We start from the raw sequence: 22480 nt of genomic DNA on the forward strand, positions 1-22480 counted from the left end.
ATTCAGCAGTATTTACCTGTTTAGAAATTACAAGTATTTAAATCAACCAATTACAACACCTCACAAAGAATATAAAATCACATGTGGAAACGTGCACAACATTCTCATTTTGAAAATTTCCCTGTAAAGTACTGTAGACATTTGACTTTTACTTAGTCAAAGTTATTTTCAGTTCTTTTACCTTTGAAGGTGACAGGTTGAAACCCTTGACAAAAACAATGCACAGAACACTTTTTTTCCCCAAGCACAGTGATTTTTTTAATAGCCTACAACATTCAAACTCCATTAGAAACAAAATGTATATACAGTATTTCAGAAACACAAGCTTTAATGACAAATATTATGTTACAAATATCAATATTTAGCCCCTGTGTGCGTAGACTTGAGCTGTTGAGAGGTGCGGACAGTCTGTACTTTTTGTGATGCCTGATAAGGCATATTGAAAATTACATTGCAGGAAAATGACTCGTACACCACAATACATGTCAGGGCTGTGTGTGTAGCTGTACTGTTGTTCTGGACTAAGTGAATGAAACTTGTCTAGTGTTTTTCGTCAAAGGCGCTGCACAGTGAATGACAGTATGTGATGCAGTATAAGTGAATTAATTACTGGGTTGTGGATGCTGCCTGTGTGTGTTTAAAGTGCAGCATAAGAGGTACGCCAGTGCCCTCTGCGGTCACCGATCTTGCCAGCGCAGAGTAGCATAACGCTCTGACAGATTACTGCGCAGTTGAGCTGTTTGGGACTTGTCCCTGGTCTCCACGACACATGACACCTAAGGCAGACACAGACAAGTCAGACAGACAGAAACACAAGATGGTTTGGGCAGGCACACTGACAGCTCTGAGACCGGATACGTTAAATAGGCCTGTGATTCAAATGGACAGGTGAAAAAGACAGACGATGCAAACAGACATACAGGTCAGCCAGATACACAAATTCAAAACACCAGTATGACACCCAGACAGTTCAGTCCGATGATTCAAATAGACACACGAATAGGCCTATCTGGTACCAGAGACTGACACAAACTGGTCTCTCTGACACTTGAGACAGATTCATCACGAGAGAATGCAGATGAAGCTCGTAGGAAAATTCTCTTCCACTTCCTCCTTTTTTGTTTTCTGTCCTTCAGTCCAGCCAATCAGAAACAAATCACAACCTTTTGATGGGCTCAACAAGTTCTTAATGTAAAGTTGAAGGTTCTGGCACCAGGAGGACAGCACAGAGTAGTGGGAAAGCCTCTGAGACCATAAAACGTCTGTCTGTCTATTGGTTCAAGTTCCCTCTACTGACACAGCCCTTGTGTCTTTAGCCCATTTGCTCCAGTCCACCCAGCTGTAAGTAGGGATGTGCAGAGTTGAGTTCAAATTCATAGCTGGGGGGAATCACATGCTCTCCATTTGATTAACAATCTGGTAATCAGGAAGAACTCTAGGCCCGTAAGCCACTGTGCTCTGGTACAGACTTTACCTCCTGGCACAAGCGTTCATGTTAGTGTAAAATATCTAACTTCACTCTCCTGCCTGATGTAATTTCATACATAACGAAATATTGAAAGGAACATTTTTAAGGTGAATCTAAAGGCATTGATCTTTCTGGAGATGACCTAAAAGATTACTTGTTCTATGAGCCTTTATCCCAATCAGATTCATTTTATGCTAAATTGTGATGTCATCTTGTTATATTGCAGAAGAAATCAGTGGTAAACTGCACTTAAACCATTTCACCACAGTCTCTTTTGGGGTCATTAAAACTGGTGAAGTTCTGAAGATAACTAGGGCCGGAGCTGAAGAGATTTAGAGTAAATCCTGGATTACCAAGATTTCCTCTTACCTGAACATGGAAGAGATCTGTGGCACCTATCTGGGCCTCATGTCGGATATCCAGCAGACTGAGAGAGAAAAAGGAAAAGAGAAAAAGGGGTTAAGTAAAGTAAGATATTTAGATAATCAATAACACCTACAGTCATATATTTTGATTTACACAGGGAGCTGAAATATCAGTTTCTTTGTTCAGGGCATTTAAAAGCCCAAAATAGGAGGTTAATTGGCCCAGTGATTAAAACAAAGCTCCTGTACTCTGCTCTGCTCTGAGCTCTTTGTGCTGTATTGAGTGAGTTACATAACTTCCTTCTGCCCTGCCTTTTGAATGAAATAAAACAGTACTTATTATGAGTCACTCAACTTGGAAACAGTTGTTAAGACAAACGTCACTCCCTAGGCACTGTACATCACTGCAGACAAAAGCTTCCATTACATGATTAATATTTAATGAATAGCTTTGCAGTTGTGCTCAGTGATCTTCAACCCATGTCTGTCAGTTTGTATGTACCTGAACCCATGTCAGCACTATAGTACATGAAAAGGTCCATCTGTTTCAAACACTGATTTGAACTAGGGTCTATGGGCTATTAGGAAAAAACGCTGTGGTTTTCTAGTGTCTTTTGGGGGTTCCATTCATTATCACTGCAGTCAGGCTTTCTGTCTGCAGAGCAATTTTTCCCCTGTTGCACATAATAATGTCTGTCAATGTGGATCTGCAGTCCTGTCATTAGTATCTATGAACTCACTTCTGCTTCACAGATGTGACCTCATCACCCTCCCTTTTAGTATTACTCTAGGTGGTGGTATGGGATTTGTACTCTGTTTCAGCTGCAGATCTTCTCTTCTTTGTTGCATTTTGACTTAGTTCTCCTCTGTGAACGGCTCTGGCATGGGCTCATTAAACATGGCCCAGTCTCCTTGCTGTAGTTTTAATTTCAATTATGTTCTATGGCATTCCAGTCCTAATTGATGCAGATTTTCTGTTCATGTCAGTAGCGTTACCTTCATGAAAGCTCACTGATTTTGTTTTATCACACACCATAGTAAACCATTAAAGTACAGTTTAATTAATTTAAAAAAGAACAGCTGTTTTTTTTACTAATATTTGTAAAACAGACACAAAGGCAAACAGGATGTGAGGATGAAGAGTGAAAAGCAGAATTGAAATCAAGGACATTAATGACACCTCGTTTAGTGTTGACCAAGTTTGGTTGCTGCAATACAAAAAGTACATTGCTGTCCTAGAATCAAACGCGGCAATGTCTTTTTTGTATCAGTTCAAGAAGGATGACAAGGTGGGGATGTCTTAAACAAACAGGTTAAAGGAACAACAACTCACAAATCCCCTCACATTGGATACTGTGAGGAGACCTGATGAAAATATTTAAAATCGTGAACAAAACTGACAATGTCAACCTCGAGGACTACATTGTATGTCAGGAACAATAGTGAAATAAGAACACACATGTAAAGAATGTGTGCATTGAGGACTGAAAGTAAAAGGTACTTCTTTACAAAAAGAGTTTTGGGGGGGCTGCAACCAATTGTCCATGTTTTTGAAACACATTTTCAGGGATCTTTAGGTCAAGAAATGCCTACAGATCCGATCTTTGGATCATTGAATTATGAGCAAAATGGACTAAATGGCCTCCTCTCATTTGTATTTCTGTACTTTTAAGCATTAGCACGCCCTTTTCAAAATATTTCTAGAGCATCTGCTCCTCTGTTTGTGAATATCCTCTCCCCTGTCTGCCGTGGCAAGTTCTTGGCCTTTGGATTAGGTGTGTGTTTCTCCCTGCTGCGGATGTCACAATATTAGTTACTGTTCACAGTACGTCTTACTCAGAAAAACAGGGACACGATACCTCACCTCACATCCTCCCTAGCCAGGAGGTCCAGGAGTTTGGCCAGGTCCCCGGGCCCCCGCCCCAGCTGCACTGTGAATTTGTTAACCCGAGAGTCCAGAGCCAGGGCTCGGTCCACACATTGCCTCATCAGGTCCAGCTCCATATTAGCACTGCTGACCAGCACCGCCACTCTGGGTCAGAGAAGGAAAAGAAGAACAGCTGCCTCAAACCAAGAAATCAGGCAACAAACAAAAGACAAAGGACAAAAAAATAACAGCTCTAGTCTTCAAGTCTTTTCATATGTCTGGGTTGAGCTGCAAACTCTTAAAGAAGGTTAACAAGGGCTGCCGGGCAGAATACAATTTTGCAGTTGAGCCACAGAGGGAAAACCTAATTTTTTCAAGGTGGAGAAAGTAACAGCTGACTCCCTATATTACATATACATTTTAAAAACAGACTTAAATTGACCCTTGACCCCATTGACCCCAGAAGCTGTTGTTGATCCTCTGCTCTGTTTAATGCTACATGTTGTTCCACATGGATGCAGCTGTAACAGCTGTGCATTTCAATATTGCAGGGATCTCTTCCCCTCCCATCGTATTCATTACTCAAAGTTCCAGCATCCAGTTCAAGCTGCCCAGTGTAGCTCAGAGTGTTATTTTAATTCAGCAGGGCTCTGTTATATCCGTCTCCACCATTTCTTTTTCTACTCAGGAAGCCCAGGTCTGAATCAGCTGCGGGCCAGATGTTAAAGAGCATGCAGAGCCTGCACTGGAAAGGTGGCTACCTCACCTCGCATGCCTCCTCAATGAGTCTTAACTAAGATCTCCTGTTTCCTGACTCTTATTGTTTCTCCTATGATTCTACTAATGTCTCCCTCATAGCAATAATTCAGAGCTCTGACACTAACACTTCCTAGACATTATGTAAACGCTGTTCACCTGCAGGATTTGGGTGACCTAATGAATTCCTACAATTGTAGAGTAAGACACTTTTGGGAATCTTGCGGATCCTGCAGGCCTTCACCATGATCTATCAGATCATGCGTATACGTGATCTGACAACTGGAATCAATTTCCTGTCGTTAAACTCTCTTTATTTTTAAATTTTTAAGTTTATTTTTCAACAGGACAAAGCAGGTTGAAAATAAAACTTGTAAGCAAGATAAATCCAACAAGATTTCTGTGTCCCACTGGAGTTTTTGTAGGAATTGCACAGGGTGTGCCTGTGTGGACAGCTAAATTTGAAGATTCACTGGAAATTACAGACAAAAGTTGCCTCCATGTTTTCTGAAAGTGACTTCAATTGAAATGAACAAGAATGAAAACCTGCATGCTACAAGAAGAAAAAGGTGGTCCATTAAACTTTTTGTACCTAGCAAAGACAACTTTAAGGGGTACGAAAACTGGCACAACAATGTAAACCACTTCAGAAGGACTGATCTCAGAGCATAGATTCAAATGTGTTTCCTTTCCAGAGAAGTGCTGCTATGGAACCAAGGAAAGTGAAATGTGCTCTTACAGATATCAACTCACTCAAATGAAAAATGAACTAGTCACACAGATACACACATATTACTAGCGCACAGTTATACACACACATTCTAATATCAAGAATGTGGTACACACAGCTCAGTGTGAAAGGAAACTCACAGACGCACTCAGACCTCTGCCACCCCACTCACCTCTTGCCCTTAAGCTCTGGAAGCTTTCCGGCCAAGATGGCTGCCAGCCCTATGGCTCCTTCAGTGTCCACTGTGGCTCTCTCATATTCCTGGAACCGCAGCATTGACAGTAGCGCATCCTGCTCACTGACAGAGACAGAAAGCAATGTAATATGAGCAGTAAAAGCAGAACAACTTATTACATAAGATTTTGGGGTTTCCTGCAGCGTTTCTCACAATTGACTAACCCAGCAAAAGTGTCTGTTAAGTGTCCTGTTCTTGGTTACACCCTGTGCTTCTGGGACGTAAAGTGGCTTTTTGGTGATGGATGAAGAGAAAATGAGATGGCTCAAGAGGGAATGACGAAGCTTCAGGGGCTGTCCCAATGAAGACAGCATGTCAGCATGCATAGGCAGTGTTTTCTTTACCTGACAGTGACAACCTTGTCCACCAACTTCTTGGCCAGCTGAAAGGCCTCGCTTCCAAATGGGGGACCCACCAGATCTGAAAAGGAGAACTTTTAAGGAGCGGATTGACAAACAAGGGGTGCTCTGACCACTCCCACGCCAGGCTTTTCATACTTCAAAGGCTGTTGAAGCTTTAGACAACTGAAGAAGTGAACATCGGAGAGCGACAGGGGTAACAACAAGGAAACGGGGAGACGCATGCAGGCAAGCAGGAGGGAATGAGAGAAAAAGAAGCCAGAATGGTAATCTTGTGGTCCAGATGGAAGAGCGCCACCTACTGTTTCACCAACATCATCAGCAATTTCCACTCCTGGTTCTGGAGCAGGTGAAGCAGGTTTTAGAGGTATCTATCAATCATATGTTTCTAAAGGTTTGGAATAATTTAACTTTGGATTAAGTAAATAGGTGGTGTGTTCAATTAAATCATTTAGAGATCATTTGGAACAAAAATCTGCATATTCTTCAGCCCTCTCAAGGACTTTTGTTCCCTTCACTGAAATACTACTTGCTTACTTAATCAATTGATTAAACAAGTATTCCCAATCTTTAAACAGGTGGTTTAGGGTGACCAATAAGAATAACTGGACTGGGGCTCTCCAGGACCAGGGTTTGAGACCTCTGGTCAGACTGGTTTTCCTTGGAGGTCTCCCATCTCACAGCTGACCAGGCCAGGCCCTGCCGTGGCGTGAAACAGCGGGTTTGGGAATGTCATGGGGTTTGCGAGGGCGAGTGCAGGACGTGACAGAAACAGCACCAGTACCTCCATAGAATTTCCTGTTAGGAGCGATGGGCGGCTCTTTGACAGGGTGGTCAATTTTAAGAGACTTCTGCAGAAGGGGGAAGTCTTCTGGCTCAACTCCCTGCGGCAGAGAGGGGACAGTTTCAGTGCCCTGTCTGCCTGCTAGAATGTCACACAAATACGACACCATCCAGCAACACATGCTCTCCCCCTGCCTCTGTCACTGAAACAGCACACATAATGCACATCCATAAAGAACAACACTAGAAAACCCAGTACTGCCAAATTTGACCTATGCAGCCACTGTATAAATTAACTTGCACTAGTCCCTTCTCTGTAGCACACAAGACCAATTAAGCAAATACTTCTGTGCTTGTGCCTGTTACATTTTGTGGATGTACAGTATTTGTGTGCATATATACAATATGCTGGGGGGCAGAGTGGAGTAGTGGTTAGCATTGCTGCTTTGCAGAGTTGGGCCCTGGGTTCAGTTCATGGGGTACTATCCACATAGAGTTTGTATGTTTTCCCTATGATCACATGGATTTGCTCCAGGTGCTCTGGTTTCCTCCCACAGTCCAAAGACATTCTGCTAGGGTAATTGGCTTCTGGGAAAATTGGCCATGGTGTCAGTGTGTATCTGTGTCTGTGCCCAGGGTGTATCCTGCCTTGTGCCCATTGCATATCAGGGTAGGCTGCAGCTCCCCTGTGACCCTGTACTGGATACAATGGTAAGAAAATGGATGGTGTATATTCTATATATTGTCGACATCTCAAAGTTGCTCATTTTAACATGACAGGACTTGTTTTGTCACATCCCTTTGTGACACTACTCCATTACTGGGTCACCTGGACATACTGTAGGTTGGCTCTCTCTCAGTTCCCCTCCTTTTGCCCCAACCCCCCCAACTCGATAGTGGGACACCTAACTCTATTCCGTCTCATAGCACTCAGACTGCCAGAGAGGGGAGTGGGCAAGGGTGTGGCTGGCCGCCAGCTTGCAACTCACGATGACACTGATACGGCGGTTGAGGTGTTTGAGCGCAGCTGCCGTTCCAGCCAGCAGCAGAGAGTGGCTCCCAGCGGGCACAACCACTGCATCCAGCTTGGGCACTTGCTCGAACATCTCCAAGCCCACAGTGCCTAGTCCTGCCAGGTACATGGCATTGTCAACCCTGATGGAAAGGAAGAGAGACAGATGGAGAGGTTAGGCTTGCTGTCCCAGGACAAGAAGGACAAGAATGACAGTCCATGCAATTTACAAAGCTGCACTGTACAGGTCATAAAACAACACTTCAAGGAAAAGCTGGTAGTGTAGTAGAGCTGAGTAATAAAAATCACAACAATGCAAAAGGCACAAGATTATAAAGGCCAAAATAAGTTATAAGGCCCAAGAACAGACTCTTTTCCTCTGATAAATCAAAACATGTGTATTTCTATACCCCACAAGCCAGTGACACACAACAGCAGCAGAGGAGTTAGAGTGTTAGATAGGTTAGAAACCCTTCACCATGCTTGGTAGGTTCCTGTTTAAATAAAACTGAAGAGTCTTAACATCTCACATCACTATTGCCCATATGTTAAACTCCTTCTTTGATTATGCAATGTTTTACATTTTGGATCGCAATTCTGAAGTACTTATAATCCACAAAGGTGTCCCCCTCGACTCCATTTTCCATCACCCGTGAGAGGAAATCAGACAACCTGTAAGCATTGTTTCCACTGTTGTGCTTGCAAGCAGACAGTGAAGAGGTGGTGTTTAGACACACTGGGACATTCAGAATTGCGTCTTGTAAAAGATAGCAAACCTTAAAAATGAAGCCCTGGTGGATACTCTTTTGTCCTGAGAAAGACATGAGCTCTTTGAGGGGTCACTCACTCTTCCAGGTAGAGGTAGCCATTCTCCTGCGCCAGGCGCCGAGCGTGGCTTTGTGAGTCCTGGGGGGTGCTGCCGTAGGATATCACCATGGCGCCGTACTCCCGGCACATCCTGAGCCGCGTCGGTGAGCTGTCGGCAGCCATGATGACGAACACGGGAATGCGCAACTCGCAGGCCTGGTGTGCCACCGCCATGGCGAAGTTGCTGTCAGAAGCCACAATCACCCCCTTTTTTTGCTGCTCCTGAATAGACACACACAAGCATGGCAGGATCACACACAGTGGTCATCGTTGCTACAAGAGATGTTTAGGAACAAAGAACCCCTAAATAATAACTCATTGACTTTTCATCACCCTCCTAGTACCCCTTTGTGGGGTTGGGGGGCTTTACAATTCTCTCACACAGTCTAGATAATGGCACATATGCCAGTATAAGATATACAGTGTAGGACTGACACCTGTTTCTGCCCCATGCTGTGATCCACGCCATATTGCAACTCACAGGAGTTGGAGATCATGACTCACTCTGGGTTTAAGAACTTTTGGGAGAGTGTTGGAGGCATGTGACTACAGGGCTTCATTGTGCCCAGGCAGTAACAGGGCTGTATACGTACAGCATTTGTGAAACAAATAATTATAAGAAGCCGGGCAGGTATAACATAGAAAATAATCGGCAATCCAAAAGCATTGAAAAACTGAAAAATGGTTACTTTACCCTAATTTCACTTGTTCATTTTTAAACTTCCATGATGACTTTGTACTTATCCAGAAATACAGTACAAATTAAGCAGCTGTAAGAGACGGCAGTAGAACTGTTTTAAGTCTTTTTAAGCCTCTATTTGCCTGGTCAGCCTGATCCAGCAGAGTACCAGTGAGGAAAGAACAGTACAGATGTCTCTCAGTGGTAGTGCTGTTCAATATGAAGTTTCAGATAAGACAAAGTAACACATTCAAAATGGTAAGAATGTAAGATCAGAAACCAGATATAATCTAAGGGTAGGGAAATGGGTTCATTGCTGCTGTTTTAATTTACAATGTTGGCATCAACAATTAGTCACGCAGCTGGATTTACATTGTGTTGGATGAAAACTATGCATCATTAGGCCTGATTGAATCCTCTATTAGTGCCGGAATTGGAGAGTTCTGGCAGAGAACATTGCAATAAAAGGAGCTGGGCACAGATTTAGTGAAGCATCCTCAGGGCATAAAGACTTTCTGGCAGCCTGTCTCTTTCCTGTCTCGCTTCTAAATCACACTGTAAATTAACAGCAGGACTTCAACCTACTGCTATTTCAGCTGCTGCCTTTGAAGTATAACCAACGATGTAGGCTTGGTTGCAGAGTGATGGAAAACACAGACAAAGTGCACGGCTCAAACAACTTAAAATGCCAAAGAGGAGGAACAGAATAACTGCTATCAATTCTGAGAGCGGAGATCTAAACCCATTTAAAGAAGTTCCTCAGATGGGGTTCCCAGAAAAGCTAGAAAATATCATATCATTTTCATCCATCCATTTCCTAACCACTTTATCCAGTACAGGGCTGTGGGGGAGCCAGAGCAGCAAAATCTGAAATGACTAATTATTTTAGTTTTGATATTCTCTCCGTCTGGTTGCCTGTTGTTCACTGAGACCCTCATACCGGTATCTTGTGTCCCGCGCCTTACAGTGCTCACTTGTCAGAATCATTTGTCACTTCCACATCACCAGTCCCACAGTGCCTTTGCAGGAGAGTTAATGCGAAGTGGAAGACCGATGCCACTCTCACTGACAGCACTGTGAACTAAACCACTCCTGGAAAAGTCACAGAGATCCCTGTTGCGTAATAAGGAAAGGATGCTGTGGACTGCTTGAACTCACCCATCTCCACTGGTACTCATTATTATCCCTTATACTGGGGGTAGAAGGCTCTTCAATTTGTGGATTTTAACTGAGCCATTAGACCGCCAAACTATATTTTAGCAACAGTGTTAGCATATCATTCCATGGCAGACATACCATAATAGACAAAACACTGTTATTAATTAATGAGCGTTAAAATTTACTCTGGGGAGCTCTCCAGTAGCTCAACATTATAGAGCCTCATTCTGACCCTCTATAGCCCAGACATCACAATTATAACTTTACTATTATTATTAATTGGCTGACTCTTAAACAAAACAGCTCACATGTGTGCCTATTTATACTCCCAGGTCATTTACTGAAGCAATCTGAAAAAGGTACTTCTTTTATGGGTAAGCTATTCTCCACCTGGGATTTGAATCTTTCCCACAATTCTGAGCCCTAACCACTCCTTCACACTGCTGCCTCTTTTTATTCAGTAAAGCTCAGGTGTTCAATTGCTCAAGATGTGAGTTGGCCAGAGTATCCTTGACACTATTCTAAAATGTCTGTAACGCACTGTAGGCCTCACAGCATGTCAGATAGTGTCTCAATGGTGAACATGGCAGAACATGTTATTCTTTACCATCCTTCTTTCATTCCCTCGTACTAGTGCAGAGGGGTCATGGCGGGGGGCAATAAACAGTTGGTTCAAAAACAGGAAGGAAGAAAGGAAAAATAACCTGTGATTGTCACTAAACAATGTGTGCTTTAGAATTTGGGATACGAAAGGGATTAAAACAATATGTACTGTGATTAAACAGGACCATTTGAAAAACTTTGAAGATTTATCACAACATTACAATCTGGAAAAAGAAGATTTTTACAGATATCTTCAAATCAAACATTATATAAAATGCTGGAGAAAGCAATCACATATAAAGGAAGGCAATAAACTGCTTGGTAGTTTTACAGCTGCTTATCAGCAGGGTAATTTGAGAGAAATAAGATCAAAGCTGTACAGTAGTATCGAATATATGAAAAAAGACTCAACAGAATGGATTGAAATAAAATGGGAAAAAGAAATCAATACAACAATTTCTGCAGATCAGTGGAATTACATATGTAGATTTCAACAAGGCTCTACAAGTTCACAGACTTGGAGAAACTTCTGTTGGTGGAATCTGACCCGTTTTTTTTATCAGCCCTAAAATTCAAGCCAAACAAAAAGGCAGCAGTTCAGTGCTGGAGGTTATGTGGAGAACAAGTTATGACTCACTCACACATATTCTGGTCATGCCCAGAAATACAACAATACTGGAAACCTATACATATAACCCTTAACAATATAGTAAATGTGGACGTACAGTACCATTTGAATTTTCTGTTATGTATTGGGGCAATTTTGACGTTGATCATATTGAAATGAAGGATAGACACATATTAGGGACTTTTCTAGCAGCTAGTAAAAAAGCAATCACAAGAAAATGGCTTATAAAATTCTCCAACACATGAACAATGGCTTAATGTTGTGAATGAAATCTATATAATGGAAAAGATAACTTTTTCTCTCAGGTTACAGGCAGAGAGGTTTAGGAAATACTGGGAAACATGGATTCATTTTATCTCCCCACTGAGACCTGATTTCAGGTTATGAGAGAATATACAGTAATATTTCTGTGTGGACTATTTTGTTGTTTGTTGTGTTTCTCATTAAACAATTGTATTTTCTTGTATACCCCCCCCCACCCCATATCTGCTGGCATGATGTTAATATTTTATATGACAAAAATGAAAGATGAAGGCAAACGTTTATTTTGCTGTTCTGGACGCGTTCTGTTTGTAAATCTTTTCATCGTTAAATAAAAAACAATGTATGCTTAGATACACTGTAAGGAAATATGGGGGTTGTTTCCATAGAAAACAAACTGCTTGTTTCTGGTTTCTTGTTTTTGTTTGTCTGTGTTGGCATTGTTACCTGGCGCAGGGACGAGAGGAGGCACAGCACGCCGCGCTCCTTCACTGTGCCTGTGTACTGGAGGTGCTCCTTTTTCAGGAAGATCTCTATGCCACACTGCTTGGACAGCCGGGAATACTGAAGGACAGAGAATTTTAGCTGTTGGTGCTGTTGCTCACAACTGACAACCCACTGAAGCTAAGCAGGTGTGAGCCTGGCCAGTACTTGGATGGGAGACCTCCTGGGAAAAACTAAGGTTGCTGCTGGAAGAGGTGTTAGTGGGGCCAGTTGGGGGGCGCTCACACTGCTCTCTGTGTGGGTCCTAATACCCCAGTATAGCGATGGGGACACTATACTGTAAAAACAGTGCCATTCTCTGGATAAGAAGTAAAGCTGAAGTCCTGACTCTCCTTGGCCATTAAAAATCCCAAGGCATTTCTTGAAAATATTAGGGGTGTTAACCCAGTATCCTGGCCAAATTTCCCCTTGGCCTTTAGCAATCATAGCCTTCTACTAATCCCCATTTATGAATTGGCTCCATTACTCCGTTCCCCCCAGAATGATAACTGATGTGTGGGGAGCGTACTGGCACACTTTAGCTGCTGTCACATCATCCAGGTGTGTGCTCCACATTGGTGGTGTTGCCACCAATACCTGTACCAATTTACCTGTACAGTGCTTTTAAGTGGAGTGTCCAGAAAAGAGCATAATAATTATTATTACTGTTATTATTATTAATGCAGTGTTTTACTCACAATGAATTATGAGTGAGTTATGTGCTCCAGATTACAGTAGGGTTCTGAGTTTAACACAAACAGGACTACATAGTAGAAACAGGATGAGTAGGGCAATATTGGGAGAAGACAGGGTGGGAGTAGGGATTATAGGGCAGTTGGAAAAGGAGGGGCAGAGTGGCAGTACCGTGCAGGGAGTCTTCTGGACTCCAGACTGGATCTTGAGGGCAGCAGCGCTGATATCCTCAAAGCAGATGAACTCCGCAGGGGTCTCTTGGCTGGGCTGGCGCACCTTCTGAGTTGGAGGAATTGCTAGGTCCCCCAGCAGGGGCTCAGGACGACTAACAATCTTCATCTCCAAGGTCTTGACATCCCCGTTCAGGTACTCCTCCTCCCCAAAGTCCTTCAGGCGCTCGGGGTGGATGGCGGTTGGACGGGAAGGCACGTGGCCATTCCTAATTGGCCCTTCCCTGTGACTCCGGCCCTCACGGTGTGACGTGTCCTTTTGGTTGCCAGTGCCGCGCTGCCCTTCACTGCGGAGCAGATAGACAGGTCAGCAAAGCTTCTAACACTGGGTTTGCACGTTAATTCTTCCCCAACTGTTTCTCTTACCGGTAACTGGCATATTAATAGTCCACAGATCACGTTAAACTAAGTGCTGCAGAGTCAATATTATGCAATGTCAACACCGTGGGAGAACAAGTAGTGATTTGTAACTGGAGGGGCATGGACTCAACTGTAGACAATACTGTTATTGTGTTGAGTAAAAGGCTTAAAACACGGGTCTTAAACTCAGTTCCTGGAGGGACATGTGTCTGGTTTGAGTTCCAATCTGAATAATCAACTAAACAGTTCTATTACTTCTTCCTCATAAAAGGAATTTTCTTAAGGTCTTTTAAAACTGAGTACCCAACACATTTAATTTGCTGAAGGAAGTCATTTACATGTTTATTGGAGCCTGGTTGGAATGTTATAATTATGCAGTTAATTAAATAATCAGGACCAGGAGACACTAGGTCTTCCAGGAGCTGAGTCTGAGACTCAGACTTTTGAAGTCAGCACCTCACTTTGGAAACTGAAGAAGGCCCAGTTGCTGAATTCCGTGGAATTAACCTTCACTTGTTCCTTCACAGGCCAATGCATGCTGACGCAGTTCCCCACACAAACTCTTTAAACTTCTGCTCACTTGGCCATTTGTTCAATGTTTTCAGACTTGGTCCTTTCATCATATATCTGCCTTCAGCCGAAGAGCTAAAGAGGAGTTGGACCGAGTCTGTGCTGTCACGAACCGCATGCAAGCGCTTAAATGTCACCGCATACCCACAAGCACTTCTCACCGTAGACATTCACGCACAAATTAATCAATTATCGTTCCACACGATCTTCCCTTTTCATACCCTCTCAGTCTACTCAGTCTCTGCTCACTACCAAAGATCCCTCTCTTGAGCTCAACCTTCGTCCAACCATTTTGGAAAGACACTTTCATCTGATCGACTTTTTGGCTCTCGAAACTCTTGCGCTATCCCTTGACTACGGCTTCGCTTACCATTTTCGGACTTGGATACTTTTGGTACTAAACGGAACCTTTCTGGAAAAGACCTCCAAATGCCTCGCATAGGGTCCAAACCAGCCACTTCGCTATGGTTCCTGACATGTGCGCAGTGTGATCCTGCTCTCTTTTGTATTTATGAGGAAACTCACACTTATCTGTTCTTGAATTATAACCTCTTCTGCTTCCTTTAAGGATAGATCATGTAAAGTGGATATAGGATGACAGGGTGGTACAGTGGTTAGCATTACTGCCTTACAGAGCTGGGGCCCAGGATTAATTTCCGGACCCGAGGTGCTATTTGTGTGGAGTTTGTATATTTGAACTCCAAAAACAGACTGGCAGGTTAATTGATTTCTGGGAAAATTAACCCTAGGTGTAAGTGTGTGAATGTCTGTGTTTGTATCTATGCGTCTGCACTGCGATAGACTGGTCCAGGGTGTATCCCGCATTGCTCCATTGTGTGCCGGAATAGACTCTGGCTCCCTTACGAACCTCAATTGCATAAAGTGGTTAGAAAAGGGATGGATGGAATCAAGACTACTGCTGTGCATTGCCATCACCTGATCAAGTCTTCGAAGAACATCCATTTTGCACACTTTGCATTCAGAATCAACCAGCTATTGATAAACCAATCCAACTGGAAGATGCTTCACATCAGTGGGCTCTAAAACTCTTCCTTCTATCTGCCATTCCCTCCGTACAGTAATAGGGCAATAGCCAGTGCACTCTCATGGGACCCACACACCTCATATCCCTGCGAAGATCCCCCACTTCATTAGATAATGACTTGTTTCCATACGAGTAATACACAAGAAGAAGAAAGCTAATTCTAACATAGCTTTCCCCTGAGTGTCAATTCAGCAATAAGGGGTGAGATATACTACATATACAGTAAGACCAATCCATCCACACCCACACTGCATGTGAGAGCTTTCATCTGAGGAAGAGAACTAGAGGGAGGGGAAATGGCAAAAGTGATTGGGTGCAATAAGATATTAATACCCTGCTGCCACAAAAAGAAGGAGCTTCTGAAGACTCACTAGACAAACCCAACCAAAATCACCACTTCATGGGCACAAGATACCCAGGTTCTACAATTTGAAGGCTTCACATGAAGGAAAAGAAGTGTATGATTTTTTTAGCTATTCAATTAAATATTATTTATCAGTTTAACCCCTTTTTATTTTATTTCTGAAAAAAAAACTGTAACACAGTTCTTCTTTTGGCAAAATGCAGCCTGTCTGGAACTTGTCTTGAACATTGACTCTGCAGTATTTGTCACACTTGGGGCGGAGCAGTGGCTCTGTGGCTAAGGATCTGCCCTTGTGGCTGAAAGGTTGCCGGTTCAAATCCTGGGTCCTACTCTGTTGGGCTCCTGAGCAAGCCCCTTAACCCCAATTGCTCCAGGGGTGCTGTACAATAGCTGACCCTGTGCTTTGACCCCAAGCTTCTCTCTCCCTGCCTCTGTGTCTCATGGAGAGCAAGCTGGGGTATGTGGAAAAGACCAATTCCTAATGCAAGAAATTGTATAGGGCTAATAAAGTGATCTGATCTTATCTATCTTATTCTACAATAAGAGGGCATGCCACTGTACCTTACACAAGGGAATGCCATGTAAAGATGATTCCTACTTCTACAATTCCCACTAGGTGGAACGAGCCCAAGAAAGTCCATTTAACTGCACTTCCACTGCATGTTGGAATCGACACAGACTTCCTCTCTCATTTTGTCTCGAAATCTTTTGTCTCTCCCTGGTTCGAAGTTTCTTCTTGTGAGCTGCTGTAGATGAATCCTTTTCTGATTTCACCGGTTTTGCCTTCTTCCTTCTCATTTTCCTCTCTCCCAGCAGTAGCACACAGCAGGGAGAGGGGGATGGGGATGCAATGTTATTTTACCTGAAAAAGAGCAGGAAGATGAGGGACAGAGCCAGCCGGAGGAGAAGGCCCACCAGATCTTGAAAGGGAAGAAAAAGAGGCTTTGGGATGATGGAGGAGGACTCCCGCTGGGCTGGGGAAGCTGCTGGATCACCGTGGGGCTGGAGAGGAGGAGGAGGTGGGGCTACAGGGTGCGTTACAGTAGTTTGGGCTAACGACTGTCTCTTCACAGCAGGCTGATCGGAGGGGTGAAAGTGAGGGGTGGCTGACCTTTGCCAGAAGGGATCGTTTTCCTCGCCATCAGAGCCTCTGGCTTCCCGAGGAGTAGCGCTGTTCTTGTAGCGTGAGTAGAGGAACTGGGCTGCAAAGTTCATCCTCAGACAGGTGTAGGCGGGTTGCAGTATAGTCCCAGGCGGAGCGACGCTGTGTGTGTGACTCCCTCTGTGTTCAGCGCAGGGTCCGTTTGCGTCTCTGCCTGTGTGCTGCTCTCCCTCTGTCCCTGCAGGTGCTATTTAAAGCGGGATTACTCAGGGCACATGCCAACCAGTCCTTCCTGCCTCCCCCCACCCCAGAGCTATTTTTGAGCCCAGGCCTGGATTAAACTCCCATTGACGTGTGTTGATCAGACATGTTAAGGGGATGGGAAATTAATGTTTATCTAAGGAGCATGATCTTGGGTCCCGAGGAACAGACAGATACTGGAAGATCACATTGCTGCCTGCTTCAGCCCCTACGGCAAATAACTAAGGGATCGTCCTCAGTGCTTTAAAGAAATTCCCTCTAATTGTGATTAGGCGTGTGTGAGGCTATGTAAAGAGAGACTCACTGTTTACCATACACTGTCAAGCAATTACAGTACCTTGCAGAATGTCCTTGGCTCTAAGTGGTACAAGCTCTCCCCCTTTTAAGAAAGATTCTTTAAGATCTTTGTACTACTGATAGACATAAATATCACGTGGTACAGAAATGATCTGCAGTGGTGTACAGGTCTTCTGTATTTTGAGTATTTTAGAGGTGTAAGTAAAGCAGGGTTGTCACTTTCATTGTGCAGTCAGAAAGAACACCTTACTGTTATGAATTAGGATTGATTTGTACAACGATAACATATCTTTCTCTGTCGCTTACTGTATATAAAATCTGAACACAGCACTTCAGAAAACAGCAACAGGCATTTCTGACAGCATCTAAATTCACAGGAATCAGCTACTGAGAGAATCCCTAAGACAGAAATGCAAACATTTCTGTCAATGCTGCTCTCAATATTATCCCTGTTATTTCTGTATCCCAGTAAATGTTCATAAAAGCTCTTCAGTCATGTTCTAGCCAGCAGCACTGACACAAAAACAAACTTAAGTGTATCACAATACTATGCATAAAATGGAGCAACCTCAACCAGCAGAGGATCTGATACAAGTCATTTTTCAGAAGGATACTATTTGGGGCATAGAAGTACTGTGGGGAAAATGGTGAACATCACTATTTCTGAGTTCTGTATTTGTTAGCACCTCAGAATCACCTATATGTGCAAGTCAGTGTTCTATGTATTACACATTTTAACATTGAATCAAAACCATGTATCTCAAAATGCAGGGAATATTATAAATGGACCTCCAGCCACACCAGCAACGGCAAAGGACTGATACATGGGCTGCTCACTTCAGTTCTGGCCTGGTCATAAGCACAACACAGATGTTGGATCCATACCTGGAGTCACTGCACATGGAGCCTATGTGATGAATAACAAGATAAATCAACATCGGGCCTCTTCTATTAGTGTCACTGTCAAATCCAGAGTGTCAAAAATGGCTAATCTGCTATTACCTGTTGTAGTTATTGTCAAATAAGGAAAAATGGTTTGATTTCTTGTATGAACATTCTGTTACAGCCTAGCAAATGTTAAACCTTTTCCATTTTTTCTGGGCCATATATATATATATGCGTTAAGTACTTTTATCCTCCCATGCCATTCATTTAATTTAAGTCCCTTATGCAAGGTCACAAATTAAGCCTGTGCCCTGTATAAGAGTTCTTGACTTCTGTTTCTCACACTTAGGATCATATGCTTTAAAGGTCGGGGTTTGGACACATCACTGTGGAGACTCATGAAATGCTCGGTGCATAAACTGTTTCCAAAGTTGCTGTCGTGCAGTATACCACGTGATTCCCTATTTTCTGAAGGGGTGGTGAACTACAGCTCACTTCCTTTAGCATAAAAGTTTCCAGAAAAAGGAAATGTCTCAACTAAGTTTGATTCTGCAAGTCTTCATTTGTCGATGAAAGGATCCTGCTTGCTGTGATTCTCACAGACAATAACTCCACCCATAGCTCAGCACCCACAACAGACAAATCAGCTACCTCCCCAAGGAGATATACAGTACAGCCACTGGGTGCAAGCCACAAATATTATCTTTAGAATTTAGCCCTTGATTTGTGTTAAATTGCGGGAAATGTTGCACATTTTAGTATTGTGCTTAATGTTGCGTAATAAATATACATAAATACATACATATATATATTTCTTCTAAAGTTCATTTTAGAAAATCCAAAGTTATCTCAAAGTTAAAATTAACATGGTCAGTGAGTGCTGTATCTTTAAGGGTAGCAAACATATAGAAAATACTCTGTTACCAAAAGGCAGGCTGTCAGTTCATTCCCATCATACTCTTTAGCTCATTTTTTCCCTGTAATAACTATTATCCCAGCACATTTAGGTACTTCACCTTGTCTCTTAAATCTTATAGTTAGGACTTCAGGTCAGAAATGAGAAATATAAAAGGAATTTCATGACAAGTTCAGTACTATCATTTGCGAATTTGGAGCGGATGATTTAAATGCCTGCATTTTTTAAAATATCGTATGGCTTCTTTGAAGTCTTGAGAGGGCTGAAACGGGCCAAAGATTTTGCTTATTCTCCGCAGGGCAGTAAGAAAAGGAAAATATGTGATGCTGTGCCAAAACATGCAACTTTCACAAACAAATCTATTCATCAAGATGTTTCTAATTTTGTGAAACACCTTTTTGTGATTAAATTAGCTTCTTCACCATAATGCCCTTTTCTCTGACAGTTTAATCATGTGATAAATCTGCTTTTGGAAGATCAACAGTATCCCACTATATATTTACATTACCATGGCAGTAGAAAAACGATAGTTTTTGAGGTTTCCTGCCCAGTTGAACAGATAACTCTAAATGGAATGCAGATTAGGGCCTATATTTTATAGATAATTGGTTTAGATCTCAATTTTTTTCAGCAGCAATATCAGTGAGAGCAATGTCAATTCTCTGTCATGCACATAATTTTGCTGTTGGTGTTGAGACTTGTGATGTAAAATAGAACTGACAATTTAGAGGATCCATATATTATTATGCTAGACCTAGCACGTAGTGGTGAAACAAGTTGGTTTTTAAATGGTGTTTATAAATTTTGTAGTCTACATCCACTTTTAGAAAAATAGAAAAGTAATAGCCAATTAGTAGATCTGTAGACACATGCTTTAAGTAGGATCAATTACGTTTTCCTCAATGTGAAACAGTTTGTCTCCTACTCTCGAACAGTACCCCTTAACATTCATCTGTTGTAGAGAGATGAAGCTATTTTTTAACTTTACTGCAAACCTGTAAAGGGAATTTTAGTTGTTCTGTCAGTTAAATGAAAGTTAGAAGATACTGCAGCATGTTTTATTATCTGGAGTAAAATGCTTTGAAAGTAAAGCTAGTATGGCACTAAGCTCTTGGCGCACACACCAGAATACCACTCAAGGAAGGAGATTCCACACTGTTTTAACACCTTTTGTAATTAAGCTGCTGCATTGAGCTGTAGGCTGGATGTGAACACAGGCCTTCAGGACTTAAGCACAGATGGGACAACACTGTGCCAACCTGCTTTACTCCAAATTCATTACATGAGATATACACCAATTACCACCGAGAAGCTGCTCTGTTCTTGGCTTGTCTATCGAACGTCTAGAACAGTTTCCTGGCACCTGTGTCCCCTGGAGAGGTCAGTGAAGGATGGCGCTGCTGCCCGCGCAGTGGTGTCCATTGGGAGGCCAGCGCAGCAGTTCCCCCTCCCCCTGCGGAGCTCCAGAGCTGCCAGTCACACACGACAGTACTTGACAGTGAGCTCGAGAGGCCAGTCAGGGCCCACCCCGCTCCTGAAAACACTCTAAGTGTGGCTGTGTATATGATTCGTGTCTGGGGCTGCTCTGGTACTGTGTGTGTCAGGGGTTTCACTTTGGTTTTTACTGCGTGTGCTTTGTTTAAGTGATGTGAGTGCTCATCCAATCTATTGTTTGTCCATACGTGTGCACAAACAACATGTGAATGTGCTGGTTAGTATGTATGTGATGCATACTGGTCCGTGTTTGCAAATTGCTCATAATTAAGCACCATCCCAGGATTCAGGGGCATTTATTTCTATACATAGGCTATTTGGTTGCAAAGTTACAGTTCATATTTAGCTTAAAGGTTAAACATTAAACATTTAATTGCTATTAAATTGCAGCATTGTTTGCTGTTATGGTATCCTTGTTGCTTTCAATATACAGTACATATAGAAAAGATGATTTGTCTTGGGTTTTCACAACACTACGCTCAAAAAGCGGTTCTTCAGTTAACCGTTCAATTAACATTAATGGGATTAAACTGAATCAAGATCCTGTGTGAAAGATTAGTATGGCTCTAGTAAGCTGCTTTCTCTAGCAGTCAAAGTTATGTGGTCCAAGTAAGAAGTAAAAAAAACAACAGTGTTTCAGCATTTAAGAGATTTAAATCCCATTACAAGCAGAAAATGAATATGACCGACTGTTTTCATACATGAGCCAAGATAACAGAGATAGTCTTCTATTTAGTAACAGTTTGTCAGTCTGTTTTAACTTAGAATGGCTTGGCAGGGTGCCATTTCTCATCAACCTGGGAGGCCTGTGCTTGTTGTACTCCTCTTTGCCAATGCAATTCTCCACACAACTTTACTTACATGTGATGTACAAAATAAAATATGGTTGACAAACAAAATGGAAACACCAATGTAAAGTTACTCAATTGGGCACTGGGCCAAAACATACGGACAGTCCGGAATTCTGCAGCAGGAGTGCGGCACAATTCTTCCATGAGAAAGTCAATCAACCTACAGCTGTTAGATGGATGTGGAAAAAGGTGTCTCAGGTATTGTTTGAGAATATTCCATGAATACTCGATTGGGTTCAGATCTGATGGCAGAACATCAGGGTCTGTGGATGGAGGCAGTCATTCTGGAAGACACCCTCGCTGGCAGGAAAAAACTGCAGAGACATGGGGTGAAGATGATCACTCAGTACCACTAAGTAGGGATTAGCAATGGTCTTGCCTTCTAAGGGAATAAATATACTCTAACCATACCAGGAAAATGCGCACCAGTACATGGAACTACCAGAACAGTTCACTGTTGGAACTAAGCACTCAGTCCTTTTGGTTGCCACATGTGCAACATATTTGTCCATTCCATATCACTTTCCTCCACTCCCTGGCAGTCCATTGCCCATGTTTTTTGCACCAATGGACTCGCACACAAGGATTACTGGTGTGGTGAGAGATTTGTGCTCTGCAACCTGACCAGAGCATTCTGCCATTTTTTCCCTTGGAGTGACATGCTGACATCACCTCAGATCCTGCTGCTCATGACACAGCAGCAAGTTGACCTGTCTTGGCCACTGAAGCTCCTGCACCTCTGTAATCTCTGCTCTTTCAAAGCCACTGAGGTTTCCTCTTGCAGCCATGCCAGCCATAATTACAAGCACACAGCATTTTTATACATTTTATACATGATCCTAAGCATCTGGGATGTTATTTAATTAACTCATGAGTCACACTTTATGGAAGCCATTGCTTTCAATATACTTGGTCTCCCTTACCCAGCTGTTTCTTTTTCTGTCTGCTACTTGTACCTCCTGCACAGACCCCACACACTCACAATGAAAAAACAATATCACAGCTCTCTGAATCTGTTCAGGCTGTTGTGCCACATTTTCAAAGAGATCCACAATGCCATGACTGAAGAAGGATGTCATACATGTGAAAGGAATTTGTTACACACACAAATATGATGGAGAACTTTGAGAAACTTGGGTGCATATTGTGATATGCCCA

General features: G+C 42.7%; 1 protein-coding gene across 3 annotated transcripts; it reads right to left on the reverse strand.

The window, feature by feature from the left end:
• Positions 1-231: 231 nt before the first annotated feature.
• Positions 232-16819, reverse strand: LOC148835081 (uncharacterized). 3 transcript variants are annotated; one of them, XM_088917377.1, is made up of 11 exons: positions 16379-16819; positions 13119-13464; positions 12219-12335; positions 8423-8664; positions 7553-7718; positions 6565-6664; positions 5766-5841; positions 5359-5484; positions 3698-3865; positions 1838-1895; positions 232-776 (listed from the first exon to the last, which is right to left on the reverse strand). In XM_088917377.1, exons 1-11 carry the CDS (start codon positions 16729-16731, stop codon positions 678-680), a joined length of 1851 nt encoding a protein of 616 aa, XP_088773503.1. In that variant the 5' UTR covers positions 16732-16819; the 3' UTR covers positions 232-677. The 3 variants fall into 3 exon arrangements, with proteins under 3 accessions (XP_088773503.1, XP_088773504.1, XP_088773505.1); XM_088917378.1 differs by lacking the exon at positions 232-776 and having other exon boundaries at positions 1353-1895; positions 16628-16819; XM_088917379.1 differs by lacking the exons at positions 232-776; positions 16379-16819 and adding an exon at positions 16078-16319 and having other exon boundaries at positions 1353-1895.
• Positions 16820-22480: the final 5661 nt, after the last annotated feature.

This window comes from Atractosteus spatula, chromosome 5, assembly GCF_055471065.1.
Source record: "Atractosteus spatula isolate fAtrSpa1 chromosome 5, fAtrSpa1.hap1, whole genome shotgun sequence".
Taxonomy (NCBI): Eukaryota; Metazoa; Chordata; class Actinopteri; order Semionotiformes; family Lepisosteidae; genus Atractosteus; species Atractosteus spatula.